General features: G+C 39.4%; 1 protein-coding gene across 1 annotated transcript in view; it reads right to left on the reverse strand.

Annotated features, from left to right (window-relative positions):
• Nucleotides 1-17,480, reverse strand: part of LOC113170330 (eukaryotic translation initiation factor 3 subunit H) — a 45,074-nt gene that overhangs the window by 14,071 nt on the left and 13,523 nt on the right. The window contains exons 3-4 of the mRNA XM_026372391.2: nt 4,343-4,510; nt 622-721 (exon numbers count right to left, since the gene is read on the reverse strand). Coding sequence (XP_026228176.1) covers nt 622-721; nt 4,343-4,510 — 268 coding nt within the window. The remainder of the gene's footprint in view (nt 1-621; nt 722-4,342; nt 4,511-17,480) is intronic.

Here is a 17,480-nt window from a genome sequence, read left to right on the forward strand (position 1 = left end):
AAGGAAACACACAGGTGGAGAAATACAAGGGAAATGGCATGATGCACTAAAAGTGTCCCTTCTCCCTGCGTATGCACTTCCTTTAAGTGGATTTACAAATGTATATCTGACTGGTTTGATTCAAAAGAAATGCTGTTGGGACATCTTTATTGAGTTATTATGGTTGCATATGCATTGAAGCATGTGTGTGTATTCATGTGTGTTTATGCATATGTGAGTTTGCACTTGGAGTACCATGAACTGCCTGGAAAATGGCCCCTCATTACATTCATTTTTAGCTGCAATTTAAAAGCAATTACGATAAGCCTTGGGGTCAGAAAAAGCGTAAACATGGAACATTTGTTTGACGGGCAAGGGCGAGTTGATAAATCATCAGCATCAGCCTCCATCTCCAACTGCTACTAAATGCCTCCCCTGTGGATGCACAAACCTATATTTGCATCCACTGAATAATCAAAATCAAACGAGTGAAAAAACAAGAAAATTAAATTTCAGTTTTCCTGTAAGCAAAGTGAAATATACTTTATATATGCATAAATGCAAACATCTGTACCTCTGTTTAAAGTACATGCGATCAGGAAAATCTAGTGTCTTTAATTTTTTCTTTAAAAGGCCACTCACCCCTCAGGAGTGAAATCTTTCTCTTTGCAGATCTCCATGAGCTTGGGGGTAAGCCTGTAAGCCTTGAGGGACAGGGAGCCTTGAGCCGTCTTTATAGGGTCTAGAAAAAAAAATATGTACAATTGTTATATTATTGGCATTCTTCTTCGCTTTGTTGTTGTTGACTGTTGCAAATGTACCAAAATCCCTTTTTGTTCATGCTAAGGGTAAAACATCTTGATGTGTATGTTAATAAGGAAAAACATACACATGTGACTATAACCCAAGAAACCAGTCAAAGATTATGCTTCACATTCCACGACATCCTTACACAGAACTTACTTTTCGACCACGATGCTGCTGGGAAATTAATTTGGCATGATGTCACAACAAAGCAGCAATACCTAGGTTTGTATTGTAGTAGTACAAATGGTCTATTTTAAATGACATTTACACAGCAAACCTTCTATTATATAAAGTCAATTGAGCAAACTGGAGGGTCAAAGTAAAGTAACACTTAAAACAAAGAAAGAAGTATAGACAGACTCTGAGGAGTGTCCTGTCGTCCAGCTCTATTTCACTTCCTGTTTATGCTTTTAGCTGGAGAGAGAAAGAAAAAGGGAATATTGGCTCAGACTGAACTGCTGACAGCCACCAAACTACAGTCTACCAGAAAGTTTAGCGACTTATTCCCTTCCCAGCAGCCAACTGTGACAAGCTATTTGCCTATAGCACAGCCGGTGCCAAATAAGACTGACAATTGACAGCCAATCTCAATTCCTGCTGGCCAATCTCCACTGAGACTGGCTGGTGACGCTACATTTGACTGAGACAACTCAAATAAAATATTGCATGAGTTCCTAAAACCCTCTTGAACAGAGGCAGAGAAACTTTATATATTTCTGTGAAGGAAGGCTAGATTGTATGATATGTTTATCCATGTGTTATGTTGGTCTATATACATTAGGCTTCTATAGAAAACAAGACGTGGCTTTGTTTCTTCTTCTCTACAATTCCTGAGAAGGTACAAAGTCTAGAGAAGTGCACCAACTAAAATTAACCCAAAGGATGATATGCACTGTTCGGTAGGGAACAGTACAGGATCAAGGAACCACAGCAGATCAATTGTAGACGGAGAAGAGGTATTGACAGATCACACGTTAAAGCTGTATGCTGTCGAACTTCTGAAGATGGTCTTAGCTTTAAATTCAATGTTCAGGAATCAGGATTGTTAAAAAAAAACATTTGCCAACTAAAATAAATAAATATAGAAAGTATTTTAATAATTAATTGAACATTAAACTATGTCATATATTTAATATTCAATTGAATAGCCTTTACGTCTTCTTAAAGCTCTACACTTCTAAAGAGCTCTGTGCCTGTCCATATTAACCTCTTCAACTGGTCACCTGGTGTAAGATAACTGTTGACATAAGATATATTAATAGTAAGCCTCACTGGAGAAAAGCTATTAACTCGCCAGTTGACCACCTGAGTGATTCGTCCATTGGCATAAAATGACAGATGAGTTAATGACAAAGAGAACAAAATAGAAATCAATATTCTTTCCCTTTGACTTTAAACAGAGACAATGTCAATTCCTTTGAGGTACTTTGATCCATTAAGCGCTGCACTATTGATTGACATTAACAGGAGCCCTCGTTTAGAACCAGAGGGGGCTGACCGAACAACTGACTGATTGACTGGCAGGACTGGATCGGAGCGGTTCATATTCATATAGGATTAATCTTTGTCTATCAGGAATCAATATGAGAACATGATGACCCTGAAGTTATTTTGGAGAAGGAGCAGGAAAGAGATGCTACACTGAAAAAGCCATTTTCATCACTTATTAAAATGACAATTCCAGCTGCCGCCTCCCTCTTGACGAAGAGAGTGGATAAACACTGAACTGTTTTAGTAAAAGATTTCAGGTCAGTGAGCTTTTAAGAATTTTATGTCACCCTAACTGAACTATACTTCAGTTCATAAAACTCAATAAACGTGAACTCTGCAATACAAGTAGAAAATACTATCTTGATACTGCCTGTCATTTTGACAATGTCTATATTTAATTATATGTCTTCAGCTTGTGTTGTGAGTCACATTTCAACACCACATTTTTATATGAAAAACCAACAGCACTTACACAGAAACCACACACAATTTAAGTATGACTTATTTCATTTACCTAAATGGGCACCTATCCATACAGGACCTCAATGAGCAGTTGGTGCGGTGGTGAATTATCATTTATTTAGACACTGAGGAGTTAAATGCACACTGTTTTAGAGAGAGGTTTTCATTTGCCGTCATGCAGGTTTTAATATTGTTGCCATTTGAAAGAAAGCTCACACCATCTGGGATGGCATTTGTGATGCCGCAATTATGGGCAGTTCTTAAAGGTTTTTACTGTGAAGCAGGTGTGGGCACATGATGCCTGTAAGTGTCATGTTAGTGGCAACAAGCTACCTTGTTAGTCCTGTCTATTTTTTCCTGCTTTCTTCTCTTCACTGCCTCCTCTGTTGTTGGCCTTGGAATGTCTGCAGACAGATGTGTGCTACCGCTGTGACACATACTGTAGCATTGCAAGACATTTTTTTCACCTGCCATAGATGATTTGCAGAGAGGGTATAACCCGTTTGTGGTGTTATGTGGGAGCTTGTATACCTCCAATGAACCCTGCTAGCCTAAATTTGTACAAAGTAAGATGTACAAATCTGTAAAAAAAAAAAAAAAAAAGGATTTTTCTACAGTATATTCTTCGAGCAATTAAGTCTATTTGAAATGTAATTGATGCCAGTGTACACACTTGTGCAATTTATGTTAAAACATAAATCAAAACATAACCATATTGATTGTAATTGTTTTTTAAATGACTAATCCTTTCCTACATTTGTCAGACTGATTTATTACTGACACTCTGGCCACGGTAGAATATTTCAAGACTCGGTGCTACTTCTTGCTAGCAGCACTGAATACCTATGGATGAAAGAGACTCAATTAGACCTGTGGTTGTTAATCATGGCTCAAACCAAAAGTGATATGAATCATAAATTACTTATCAACTCCCTTGTAGAAGATGAATTTAAGTGCCAGATAAGCCGAATGAACTCTGACCTTGACAATTATATGATTTGAGGGAAGATGTTAGTCTTTTATAGTGTTTCATGAACATTCAGCATTATTGGTTTGAACTAGTGTGTAAATCTTATGGTGCTGGTCTCCTGTCCTGGAAGCACTTTCCATCGTGAGGGACGCGGTGGAGTGGCTGCCTGGCTGTGTAAGTCACAACTAGGGTAACACGAACCAATCATGTAAAATGTGTTTCCATGAAAAGAAAAAAACAACAACGGAACCAGATCCGCTCTATGTCAATTAAACATTTCATGATAGAAATTGTAATTGATTGGTCAGGAATTAGACCAGCCCCTCTGACCATTACTTGTACTGGCCAATGCATGAACCCGTCTTAGCCAAACTCAATTATTGAGCATGTCTGTAGAACCACTGACATGAATGTGAGATGAAAATTTGTTTTCATTATAAAACCATCGTCTGGACACAGCAACAGCCTTTTGTTTAATGTGAAGTCACAGGTCCCACCTCCTGACATTTTAGAGTAGCTATCTTGTAAATGTCGCATTTAATTGATTTGGGTGTAATATGTTAAATAGTGATATACATGAAAGAAAGACATAATCAAAACACAGATAACAGTCTTCTGTGTAGGTCTACTCACCGTAGATGAGTACTACCGACTCTTCGATGGCATGCTGGTAGCTGAACTGGGAGTCGAGCAGCGCCCGGCTGACAAAGGAGCCATAGTAGGTGGACTGGTACCAGCCCACATGCAGATGGTCAATATTGACATGACGCAGAGAACGCATCATCTCCATCTGGTACTGGACTAGAGGCAGAGAGAGTGATAGGAATGGAGAGAGAGCAAGGAAGTCAGAGGAGAGAGAGAGAGGAGAGAGGGAGAGAACAAATTTAATTTATAATGAACCTCAGTGAAGTCAGCTCTGTTTTCTGTTTTTATGTGAATAACGGGTCTCCATCTGGAACAGGGCATGGTTTACGAACAGAAGGAAGGAGAAGATGTGAGAAACACAAGAAAGGGTGAAAATAAATGTGACAAGGATGTGAGGGACAAATGCACTTAAACTGAAAAACAAATAGATGCAGAGGAGATTTCCAAAACAAACATTAGCTGGAGTCACCAGCCACCATTTCATTCCTTCTACAGTCAGAAATTACATCCTGGTAGGGAGACAGCAGCTGGATAGATACACAGACAGGCTTCAGCTACTGGAGAAAAGGCTAGATACATTACAAGTCGAGCCATTTCATTACGCCGGATACATCCTAAGGACGTGCAGCCAGAAATACAAACAACCTGCCGTGCCGGCTGTAAGTAACAACCAGGACAAGTGAGCAAAACAGCATCTCCATGCAGGCTGGCTGGAGGAGCCTGATAAATCAGGGTGTTATTGGGCAGCTGTGCCCCCCTAGACCCCAGTCTGTAGAGCACATCCTTCTGCTACTGGGGCTGTTAACAAGAACAAACTGGAGGAGGAAAGCAGAGGTGGAAAAGCAAAGATGGAAAGGTTGAGGATCAGCAGAGTCCAGAGAAATGAAAACTATATAACTTATCTAGTCTTTAACCAACCCACAACCCACATGCGCACATCTCCCCCAGTGTTGTTCAGTTCACTGTCTCTGTTGCATAACACATGAAAAACAAATCAAAATGATCTGCTCACATCTAACTTGTGCAGAAGAAGGGGACAGTGCTGAGGTGCCTCTTCCTCCTGACAATAAAATCTTAGTGAATTGTCAACATCATCTGGATCAGAATTCTGGATGGGGACACGTGGGCAGAGAGGCCCTATTCATGGCTCATCCTGCACGGATGAACTGGATGCACCAATCTACCCATTTAATCTAGCCTTTTATTTAGTGACTGACATGGTCAGCGAGACAAAAGCAAACAGAAGAGATGGATGGATGTGTGTGTGTGTGTGTGTGTGGGGGGGGGGGTATGAAAGGGAAGAACAGGAATAGAGGAAGATAGGATATAAGGTGGAAGAGATAGACTGTGTAGCAATTCTGTGACAAACCTTGGGAGGAGGAGGTGTCAGGTGGTGTCTGGCACCGTTTCCTAACTGTGATTTTTAAGTGTAGCAACAAACCCACAGGAGAAATGTGTCTATAGTACGTTTCATAGAGAAAATTATTGGTGGAGGTGGCAGTGTGTGTGTGTGGGGGGGTGTCTTTGTAATTCGGATCTGTTGTTATGAATGAAAGCGGTGACAATAAAACAAAAAAGCAGAGTGTGAGAAACAAATAACATGCATGAGGAAAGGACGGAGCGACTGTGACAGTGAGAGTCAGTCTGTTGGAGAGTGGTTCTGCCCAGGGGCTGGCTAACAGCAGACTCCAAGACACACAGAGCTCAATGGAGAGAGAAGGCAGCCCGCCGCCTAACTACTGTATCTGTCTCTGCACTTCCATGTCAATTGGAATGGGTACTTACTTCTTAGGCACCACTGATGCATGTACCTGGCCCAACACCCTATCATTAGCAGGGAAATTGTGCACAAAGTGATCTGTCTCTGAAGTGAAAGCTGAAGGCTGCAGGATTGACAACAGAGGCAGGAACACCAATCAGCCATTTCTCCTGCCTCATCCAATTGCCAAGTCCCTATCCAGTTTTCTATATTATTCTATGCAGTGTCACAGCAGTTGGTTTTAGAAAATGACTAGTCACTTATTACTAATAGAACACAGTGAGCTTTTTCTTGCACTTTATCTTATCTGTGCACCCCCCTCCGTGTGTGTGTTTGTTTATGTATTATAAGTAGATGAGATGTATAGATTAGATAAGATAAACAGATAAAATAGATCTCTTCGCAATGTACTTGAGACTTTAAAGCTGTGTTCATTACTACGGTTTGTTCAGAATTCAAAGACATAACTGTGAAAAGGCACAGATCTGGGAGAGATTTTGAAATTATTTCTGAAGGGTTAAGAATTTCAAAACTAGCTCCAAAGAAACTCAAAGAACATGTGGGTTTTCCTAAAGCTGCTAGGTCAACCGAGCAGCCATGAGCAACCAACTGATAAAGACCCCACAGAGAACACACACAGAGATTTTTGGCAGAAATTAAACTCTGACTCTTCAAGGACGGCAAAATTTAGCTCTTTATAAATTATTTTGTAAATTGTTAAGGAAACTAATCATGCAGCCAAATGGTCAGGCATGAGCCTGAGGTTTGTTTGAATTACAAATAACTTTATTTGGTTAATTTCTTTTTTTCCAATTGTGATTTTGAGAAAGATTTATCCTCTATTTAGAAAATGTCCCTAAGCATGCAACTAAAGCAGACAGTGCCCTGGCTTCACATCAGTATTGTAAGCTTTCATATATTTCACTATTGTGAATGTTCCAATTAATTACCACACTTGAATTTCTTTTGTATTGTATTTCCTTCATTCTAAAATACATTTAACAAATCATGCACCTGCAAAGTGACACAGAGGAAAACTCCAGCTATTGATTGTAATGGATCACTTTTGAGTAAGTGTGAAGAAGTTTTTGCTAAGTTTTAAAAGTCAATACTGTGTAGACATTGTATGTATAAGGCAGTAAAGAGACTGATTTGTATCCTCCCCATCTGGATGACACTGAGATTTCACTAGAGACGCATGTAGACAGGCAGACTTACAAACAACCTACTACATGCTCTAACCAAGTTTGAGAGAAATAGACAGAGGACAACCAGTCGGCGTGCAGCCTGATAGCTAAACTGAGATTCTGATGGCTGAGAGAGCTTATCCACCGCATACTATCAACTATTTGGTCTGCTCATAAAGAAAGAACTACAGTGATGAAAAACTGTGTGGCCAGCTGACGTAGATTAGTGTATGTGGGTACTATGTGTATACTCTACAGCATAGTGATGCAGCAAATCCTCTGAGGATTTGGAGAACTCTCAAAAAGTGATGTAAAAAAGGTAGGTGTTAAAAAGACTATAAAAAGATTTGTTTTTTAATCTGTGGATTACCTTTTAATCTGTAAATCATTAAAACTACAAACAACTAAACAGAGCACATAACACTTATTTTTGGCAAAGAATGTCAAACGGAAAAAAAACAATGTAAGGACTCAGGAAGCTGTATTAGTCAAACAGTTCTATTTTAGTCTCAGGACTAAGGAATTAATTTTCAGAATTATTTATTGCTTATGGTGATCAGTGAATTGACTGACTTATCTCTTTCGTGTTAAAAATAGTCTGTAAGAGTTAAAATAATCACAGCAACAACAACCCATGTTTTTGTGCTTTTTGTGTCAAATGAGGACACAAAAGAGCAATGAGGAGGGAAGTTGGCATCTGTGTTCTGTTCTTGTAAAGATAAACTTACCGGTGCTCCATGAGTGTTTCCGTTCCTTCCAACACCCGCTGAGGTTGAAGTGACCTTAAGAAAGACGCTTAACCCCTAACTGCAATGGAGCCGTTTTGACAGACTATAGAAGAACAGAGTTGTTGCCAGGAAAGCTCGCAGATGCCCGACTGATGATGAACTACGTGTGAATGCAAAACACTAGAGAATATTTTTCACTAATAAAACACATGTTGCACTCCAAGGTAATCTGAGATTGGGGGTGAGGCAGCAGTACATAATGGTTATCTGTGTCTCATTCTCTCCTTCTGTAACGAGGGTCAGAGTAACCATCATTCACAGACCTGTTCAAGTGTGTCCCCAAATGATAAAATTACAGTACAATCTATGAATTGTTGGCCTTATCCAAGTCCAGTCTGGCTACAAGACTAAACCTTCTTAAAAAATGCAGGTCCCTGCATGACAAGCCCTCTTTATTCTCTGTTCAATAAAGACAACAGAAACAAGACTTCTTGCTCCCCACTGCTGCATTACCAAGACAGCTGGTAATATTCTGCAGACATAATGGCAGCATTAGCCAGAGAATAGCCAATTTAACAATATCATCAAGGCACGGAGGTGGGAGAATGCACCCGTTTGCTATTCCTCACTCATTTCTGCCACCCTGCCACCTCTCCTATCAATCAACTTGGGTCCCAAGGCCAGTCAGGGAATGAGCCTGCCCATTCCCTTAGCGCTGCTTGATTGTGTGTGTGCATGTGTGTGAGACAGACAAGGAAAAGAGAAGGGATGGTGTGCGGGAGTAACACAGAGACAAAATGAATGTGTAAAACCACGAGTTCTGTAAGGGAAACAGAAAATGAGGAAGAAAAACATGATGTGATGCTGCGTGAAAGTGTAAAATGTGGGAGACCATGAATCTGTTTTTATATGTGAGCAGGTGTGCCTGCCTAAATGTGTGGAAAGTGCACTGGAAAGAGAGCGAGTAAGATCTGTGTGAAGCTTAGGTATGCTATGTGCTCCACCCTCTACATCTAAAGCCAGTGAGTGTATGTATGTATGGTGGAATTGAGGCATTTATCAGCTGGGAGCCAAACTCTCCACCTTGGGCAGGAATGGTAAGTGTCATCAACAAGGCACCACCTTGTGTGTGTGTGTGTGCGCTACTGCGTGTGCACACATGTTTACGTGTGTGTCTATGCAATGAACCAGACAGATAGTCCATACTCTAATACTCAATGACACAAGAGGTGAACTGCCTCAGACCTTGCATGCTGCTGCAGGCCACAACATTTCAGCACAGGCGGCGAGATGTGTGCGAGCGTGTATGTGTCTCTGAATGTGAGGATGCACATATCTGTGTGTCACAGCACATTCTAATCACCACCTTGACAGGTTGACGGGACCTTGCCTGGAAAGTCTGCTGCAGTTTTACATACACACACAAACACACGCACACTGGTTTGTATCCACTGATGTCAAGTTGAGGGGATGAATAATAGAATAAAATGGTGTCAAATGCCTGATCAGCGGTGAGCCATATTTCCTTTACCCCTCATTTACTCACACCACTCCGAGTCTGGTGAACAGAAACTTTAAATGGTTTATATGAGGTTAGATGAGACAATCATGCCTATCAAAAATAACCAGATTTTTCCAGTCTTAATGGGAATAAAGGGTAGAATGAGGAGCTTTAGCGAGACCACTGATCAAGGATAGAGAAATGGCAAGGAAAAACTCTTCAAAGCTTAGTTTCAGAACAAAAATATAGAGCAGCAATTGAACTGCACTTGTATAGAGTAGCATTAATGTTCAACATGAAAGAAGTTGAGACTTAACTTTTTTACCTTTCTACTTTCTTATGAGTCTGTGTCTCAAAGTTGGCACTGACAAAAAAAATCTGCCATTTTGGAACAGCGACAGAACGACTAGTTGCATGCTTTAATGACCAATTCCTCATATTCTGTCAGGGTTCAGCCGTGACAGCGAAACGTGCTCATTTGGTATCTCATAAGTGGAGCCAAGAGAAAAACAAAACAAATGTTTAGGTGCATTACAATTGAAGGAATCTTATTCTAACAGTGTTTTGCTCAGAGAAGAAAAGTGTAGTTCTCCATTTTTTTTTATCTTACCCCCAGGACACCAAGTCTAATTTAATGACTCCACACTGTTGACCCATTCATTCAACACAGCTGACAACCTACTTCTGCACTCCATTCTGCCATTCATTTATTTCCTGACACAAACTTCAAGGACAAAGTGGTTCTTGCCATCTGTGTTTACACATTTATTTTACATCCAGAATATTCTTCAAAAGCCTCTGTGACAATTCTGTTAAGCATTCAATCAATGCAACTGGCTTCACTTTACTGCATATAGAACAAAACACTACATCTGCTATTGTCTACTATGGAGCACAAAGTAAATGTCTGAAGGCCTCGAGGCTATCTGCCTGCTCGGCCTTGTTCTAGTACAGCTTTCTTGTTTACTCGTCCTCATTTAACACTGTTACACCTCTGGATTCCCTAAATAGAAAGGAACAGTGAATACACAGCTCCCACCTCCTGTGTCTGTTCATCATGTTCCAAATTATCAGTGATCTGTAGAGCCCTCAACTCCTGGTGACCCAGTGTTTCACTGTTGACCTGTGTTTTTAGGTTAGTTTAGTTGGGCTAAAGCCAGATTTTAATTTGAAAAGGAAGCTCTAGGTTAGAAAATTATGTCTTCACTATGAATACAAAAAGAAAAATGGTGATGCAAAGTTTGTCTGATGATACCTACAATCATACATAATCAAATGCACAGAAATCATTTAAAATGGGAGCAACCGAGACAAAATTTAACATTATCAGAAGGGACATATTCCTTCCGCCTCATCAGCATGTGTGCAAAATTTACATGAGAAAGGCACTGATGAAAGTGGGTGAAATTGCATATTTTTAACGAAAAGTCCTAACAACAAATCCTTCAACACCTTGCGAGGTTCTAGCTCATCATTAAGCCTGTGGTTCTTCGGTCCCACTGGCACAATACAATATGCCAATTAGGCCTTGAGCTAACAGACACTGCCCTTGAGTGAGCTCATAAGTGCTACCTATATAAGTCCTGGATTGATTTCGTTTATTTGTTCTCAATCTCAATTTCTCTCTCTGTCAAACGAAAAAAAAAAAAAAAAAACAATTTTCTCTGCCAGCCTGCAAGACACACACTGATGAAGGAATGCACACATACACGTGCTTCAGTTGGTTTAGAAAGGCTGGAGAATAAAAAAAAATATTAATAATAATAGCAATAATAACACAACTACTAAAAAAAAGTTATTATAGTAATATATATAGTAATATTTTACAATTAAAATAAATGTTAATAAGATTTATGTCTAGTAAACAGACAAAGCATATAACAAACAAAAACATGATTGAACTCTCCTGCCAGATCATGTGGAAACATTCAACTAAGCCAACTCAATTTTACCTGAATAATTTATATTGAATAAAAAAGGAATGTCAAATAATGTATATGTATCAAGAGTACATAAAAATAATATTATTCTCGAGTTTAAAATCAATGTAAATGAACACATTTGAAAGATAACATGGTGCTGATGAAGGGCTACATTGGTGCCACTCACGAGAGGACTGAATGGGTACACCGGAAGGGAAAAAACTGGGGTGAAGGGGTGAGGAGCAATGAAGTAGATATAGCAATTAAATGGCAGTACAACCAATAGATTAATAAAGACAATCACTTCATATCAGTATGTCATAAATGAGAGACTGAAATAAAGAGGCAAAAAAAGTGAAGGAGTGGAGAAAGGAGAATGAGAGAAAGAAACCAGAAGGCAGCAGCCACTTGTCTTATCTGTGATATGCACACTAACTAGAGCACACAACAGAGTGGTTGCCTGTGTGATTATTGATCTAAAAGGGTCAGCACAAAGAGAGGAGAAAATGATGAGTCATGACATTGCCTATATGATAGGCCCTGACCCTAGAAACCTTTCCCTGTCAATAAACAGCAACTCAGTCGCCACAATTAATTCATAAATAGTCCTATAATTAATTTATTTTTTGTATAAAATGTAGCACATTAAGCTCGATGGAAGCAAATGTTTAACTATGGTTTACACTCATTTGACCCTTAGGGGGTATATAAACCATATATTATCCTTGAAATCTTGATTTCCTGCACAGTGACTCCTTTTGAACCTGCATGTAATGGCACTGTCAACCTGGAGAGTTGTAAATGTGACAGGCCAATCAGCATATACATGTATATACCAACAATAAATTAGCCACACAATCATTACTGATTGTGTGTCTAATTATCCTCATCTTATTACTCTGAACACTGCTGCTATTGTATCACTTCTCCACTAATTCAGTAACTCCACTGTGCCTCACAGTGCACATGCTCCTGCAGACAGGCTGCATCTCTGATACTATTGTCAAATACAATAAGTTCAGGAGCACTCATTCCCTCTTCTTTAAAGAGAAAAGAGGACAAACATTTTGTTTCTACGCATTGTCAAGGTCAGCTTGTGCTGGTAACTGGTGCTTCTGTCATGGTATTTTGTCCGTCCATGTGTTCATTTGTCGGAAGAAGGGAGCAGTGATGAATGTGTGACTTGTCGGGAAGTAAATGGTGGTATCGAGTTGTGGTCTAGTCCGCGGTGTCAGGAGAGGAACAAGGCTAATTTTCAGCAGCAAGGCTATAATGGGATGTGTGTGCCTATTTGTGAGTGTGTCTGTGTGTTTGTGCGAGTGCACCCACCGTGGTCCATGTTCCACCTGGCACAGTGGATTAGGTGCAATTAATCTTAGTTAAGCAAGCCCTGCAGAGAGCTGCCTGCCTTACACGTGCACACACATACAAACACACATGCCAGGCTACAAACAGTGACACAAACATGCTCGGTGATGCACTGATACATGGGAGAGAGTCGGAGCATAGTGAAACAGCTGCTTTGTGTGCATAACACATTGATGAGTTCACCATATGCACATTTGACAGTGCTGCTTGTCACAGGGCTTTGTTTTTATAGTGGAAATAGGGAGATGATGTAGAGAGGGTAATGGCGTGCATTTGTTTGTTCACGTGTGTGTGCACATCCTAGTTTATCTTGTTTGAATGGAAGAAATGGGGGAAAAGTGTCTCCTTAATCTCCATGTCAATGCCTAACATGTCTATTAGTAGTACAGTGTGGAGGGTAGAAGTATACCATAAATAACCATACTCACTATGGCACCACCACAGTACTGATGTCTACTGACATTTTCTGAGTGTTTATAAGTAATATAAACACTTGTTAAGTATATAGTATGCACTAACCTCATAACACTAGCAAAGAGAAGCACTGTTGCTTTAAACTGAAAACTGGAAAAGACAAAATGTCATATTTTTGGAAGACTTATTAATATATTATTATTATAAATTTGAGTGTGAGTGTGCTGTCATTTATTTGTGGGACTTTGTGTCTGAAGCTGCTTAAATTCAATGCTAACTTTGTTTTTTTGAGGAGCCTTTAACTAAAGAAATAATAGCTTGAATTGTATAATCATGATTACTGATTGTGATAAATGTTTTTGCTGCCGGTGTTAAAAAAAGCAAGCAAGCGCGCACACAAACACACACACGTTTGCTTCTGCTATTGAAGTTAAAGGAAAAATTACTATACTGTTTTCCTAGTAGTCTACCATGGTGGGTTCAAGTTCTTATTGGTTTATTCCTCTATTTTGATCACCACGGGTTTCTTACACACTCTTCTTTTCACTGCCCCCATCCATTTACTCATCATCCCGTTTTTTTTTTCTTGATTTTCCTCCATCATTTCTCTTATAGTTGTTTCTTTTTGTTGTCTTTTCCTGTTTCTCCTCAACTAAGACCTTTTGCTTGTTTGCTCATTTTCACTGATGCATTCTTTCTTTTCCATCAGCCCCTCTTCTCTCCCCCACAAAACCTCCAATCTCTCTTGTCATTTTCGGCCCTTTTCTTAATTTCCCTCATCTTTATCACTTCGTTCTCTCCTCCTCACCTTTCATGACCCCTCTTACCTACAGCCCACCCAGATTAGCAGCAGTCTGCAGTAATGCCTTTTGACCTATTCTCCTATTTCACACATAGTCACAGACAAACTTTAATGTGGGTCAGAATCGAGATGAGACAAAGAACCAGATGAATAAAACAGTGGAACTGATGGCGATGGTGACGACACCCAGGGGACCCACATTCTTGATTTATAATGCTGGGTGAGCATTCAAAAGCAGATACATTCCCAGATCGCTGCTAACAGCCAGTCTCAGATCTACACTACAGTGAGGGCTCAGATCGAGAGACAGATAGTGTGAGAGGAAAGGTGACAGGCTGGGGACAAGGAGCAGAAGACAATCAATGCGAATGTTTTTAGAGCTTGTGAATGTGTCCTCCAAATCCTAGCACACCACAGTGCATGTAATATCTTCAATGTTTATATATTTCGCTTAAAACTGGGCTGCCAAGTGATTTCTAATTAGCCTCACTGAGGGAGAGCAAGGAAAAAAGGAGGAAATCAATTTCCCATTTGGGGCAGGTAGAGTGATCTATTGAAGGGCTAACCCCAGGAAGACCTTATCAGAATGGGAGAGGGACAACTTTTTTTTTTACAAAACACACATACCCACACAGCCCACACACATACATGCATGGCTTGCTGCATACTGAATAGTGTATTTACAGCAAGGAGAAGAGAGATCATGACAGAGGGGTTTTTAATCCCCCTGACTTCAATTAACCCATCATGAAAATGTCTGCCACAGCCGACAATTAAAAGTCCCAAAACTGAAGACTAACCTTGCAGACCCCACTGTAGGGAAATGCTGATGTAATTGGCCTTAATTAGTTCTGTCTGTGTTTTTACTTTCATTGCTTCGCCTTGGTTTAAGAAGATTATGTGATTTTTGTATTTGTTTTTGCAAACACCACCACCAGTGGACACTTCTTTTGAGCATGGTCCCTGCACAGCCAACAGCATTCAAATTCATTTTTAGCAAAACAGATCCTGTAAAGAAAGGATAGAACCTTAAGACAAGAAACATTATGTCTCACTGTACTGTTTTTGTGGACAAATCTCAACTTCTTAGGAATGTTAACACTATACACAGGGAAAATAATTCACTTACAGGGCTACTTATTTTCCACATGCATGCAAATATATCATACTAAATGTTTCAGATCCCTAAACAAAGTATAACAAACTATAAAAAGCCTGAGTAAATACAAAATACAAGTTTTAAATAACAATTGGCAATGGGTTTTGGCTTGCCACTCTCCCATGGATGGTTCACTATTGTTCGAAAGTCCTCTTTAAGTATAGATAGTGTCTGTGGAGTCCCAGAGTTTAAGAAATAATTAAACTCTACAATAATAGTTTGTAATCCTTCAGATTGATCAGTGCAGTCTGGCAGCTTTTTGGATGAATGCTTTTCTCCCCCACAGGCCTCACTGATATTACAAAAAATATAAATGTAAATATAAATTAAAACTCAGAGCAGGGCTCAAAGTAGTTTTTTAACAACACTGTAGTATGTGTTTGGGGGATCACTGTTGGCGTTGACAGAATATTTCGGTGAAGCTGCTCAAGGTTAAAAATACTTCCCATGTGTGCATTCGTAAAGTCTTTTGATGTAGGTGCTCCTTTTATAATAAAAATCTATTTTGTTTTTTATTGACTTGCAGCAAATTAAAACCAAACACACTTTTGTCTTTACGTTGCAGCAAAACTGTGGCGGAGCATGGCACTAACTTAATGCCTGGCTAAGTGCAGTTTAGTCTTGCTTTAGGTCTATTTTAGATTTGGTTTCTTTGATATCACACAGAGAAGGGTGGCTATCTTATAAATAATTAAAACATCTGCTGCAGGGGTCATAAGAAAATGAAGGCAAAGAAAGTGTAGGGAAGGAGAATGCAATTCAGTAAAATCTCAAGAGAAGATGATTGTTCCATTGAGGTGTCAAGGACCTTTGGATGGACAATGATGGATGGAGAAGAGCCAAACGATTACGATGATGCAGGTGCTGCAGCATTCCTGCCAGCCACAGTCAAGAGCTGAGGGGACTCCTACAGTGCTAAATAAGAATTCCCTTTTGTAAGTATTGTTTTCACTATTACAACACGGACTATAAGCAAAATGCTATGGGGTAACAATTATTTAACACATATTTATATTAACAAATATTTGAGGCAGAAATATATTGATTATATTGATAGATTATTAACATAATAACATTGTCCCTTTTGCAGCACAACAGCTGGGCTCAGTTATCGTTGTTGGTTAATGTTTGCGAGCCAACTAATGACGTGCCACAGTAGTAATGTTAACTTCTCAAATTATTTTACCAAGCTTTACACAGTACACTGTTTAAAAACCATAGCCAACCTTTACAAATCTGACATGTAAGAGTATTTAAGCACATGTAAGAATATAATCATCTGCTTGTGCTGCTCCAGTGATGCTTTCAGAGATAATATTAAGTACATTATTGAATAGATCAGCCACAAAAGCGCCAGTTTGAGAATCATTATTAGTAAAAGGGTATTCAGTTTCGGTGTGCCATTGTTGGTCAAGGGCTTTAAGGGGCTGTTTCACCTCCCTAACACTCACTACGGTCACACATTCTAGTTTGATACAGACAAGCTTTTTCTTTACAGAGATAAAAGAATGGCACACGAGGTCCTTTCAGCTGAAAGGTATTTCAACTAATACCCTTTTCTTTTCTTTTTTTCTTGTTATTGGCGACAATTATTGGCATTGGGTCAGCATAGATTAGAAAACAGAGATTCACTGTTATTCAATCCTATTTGCTAACAAGACATATGTACCTGTATGTCACATAATCCTGTACAGTAAACTATCAGTTTAGTTAGTTTAAACCCCTGTGAAGGCATGGACAGTTTGGACTCTTTGGTTACAAAATGACAGAGGGAACAAAATGTATGTCTGGCAAGAGGAACAACAACAACCCGCCCCCAAAAAAACAGACCTTACAAACCTTTAAATACTGCAGTAGATTTATGTATTATGCTTTGGACTTACTTTGCAGCCAGAGGCACATGAGGCACAGACCTTTATCACGGCACACATTTGACATGTCACAGCAGAAAAGGCATAGGTGTAACCAATAACATGAATGACTGCTCTGTTCCATTTAGGTTCCACTACACCATACCAGTCAGCATCCACACATACATACACACACAATTGCAGGACATTGTACATCAAACACCCATGGATTGCAGCCATGATTAATGTTATTAGTTGTAGAGACTAATTGACTATTTTTTAAAGTACTAATAAATCCCGGAGATTTGTGTTAAGAGACTGAATCTGCAATCAGACTGGATGTTGCAGGAAATTATCCAGTGAATGTGACCTGAATCCAAGAATACTATTAACCATATATATTATATTGTACAACCAACAATGGAGTTAAAAAAAA

This window comes from Anabas testudineus, chromosome 16 (genome assembly GCF_900324465.2).
Source record: "Anabas testudineus chromosome 16, fAnaTes1.2, whole genome shotgun sequence".
NCBI classification, from domain to species: Eukaryota; Metazoa; Chordata; class Actinopteri; order Anabantiformes; family Anabantidae; genus Anabas; species Anabas testudineus.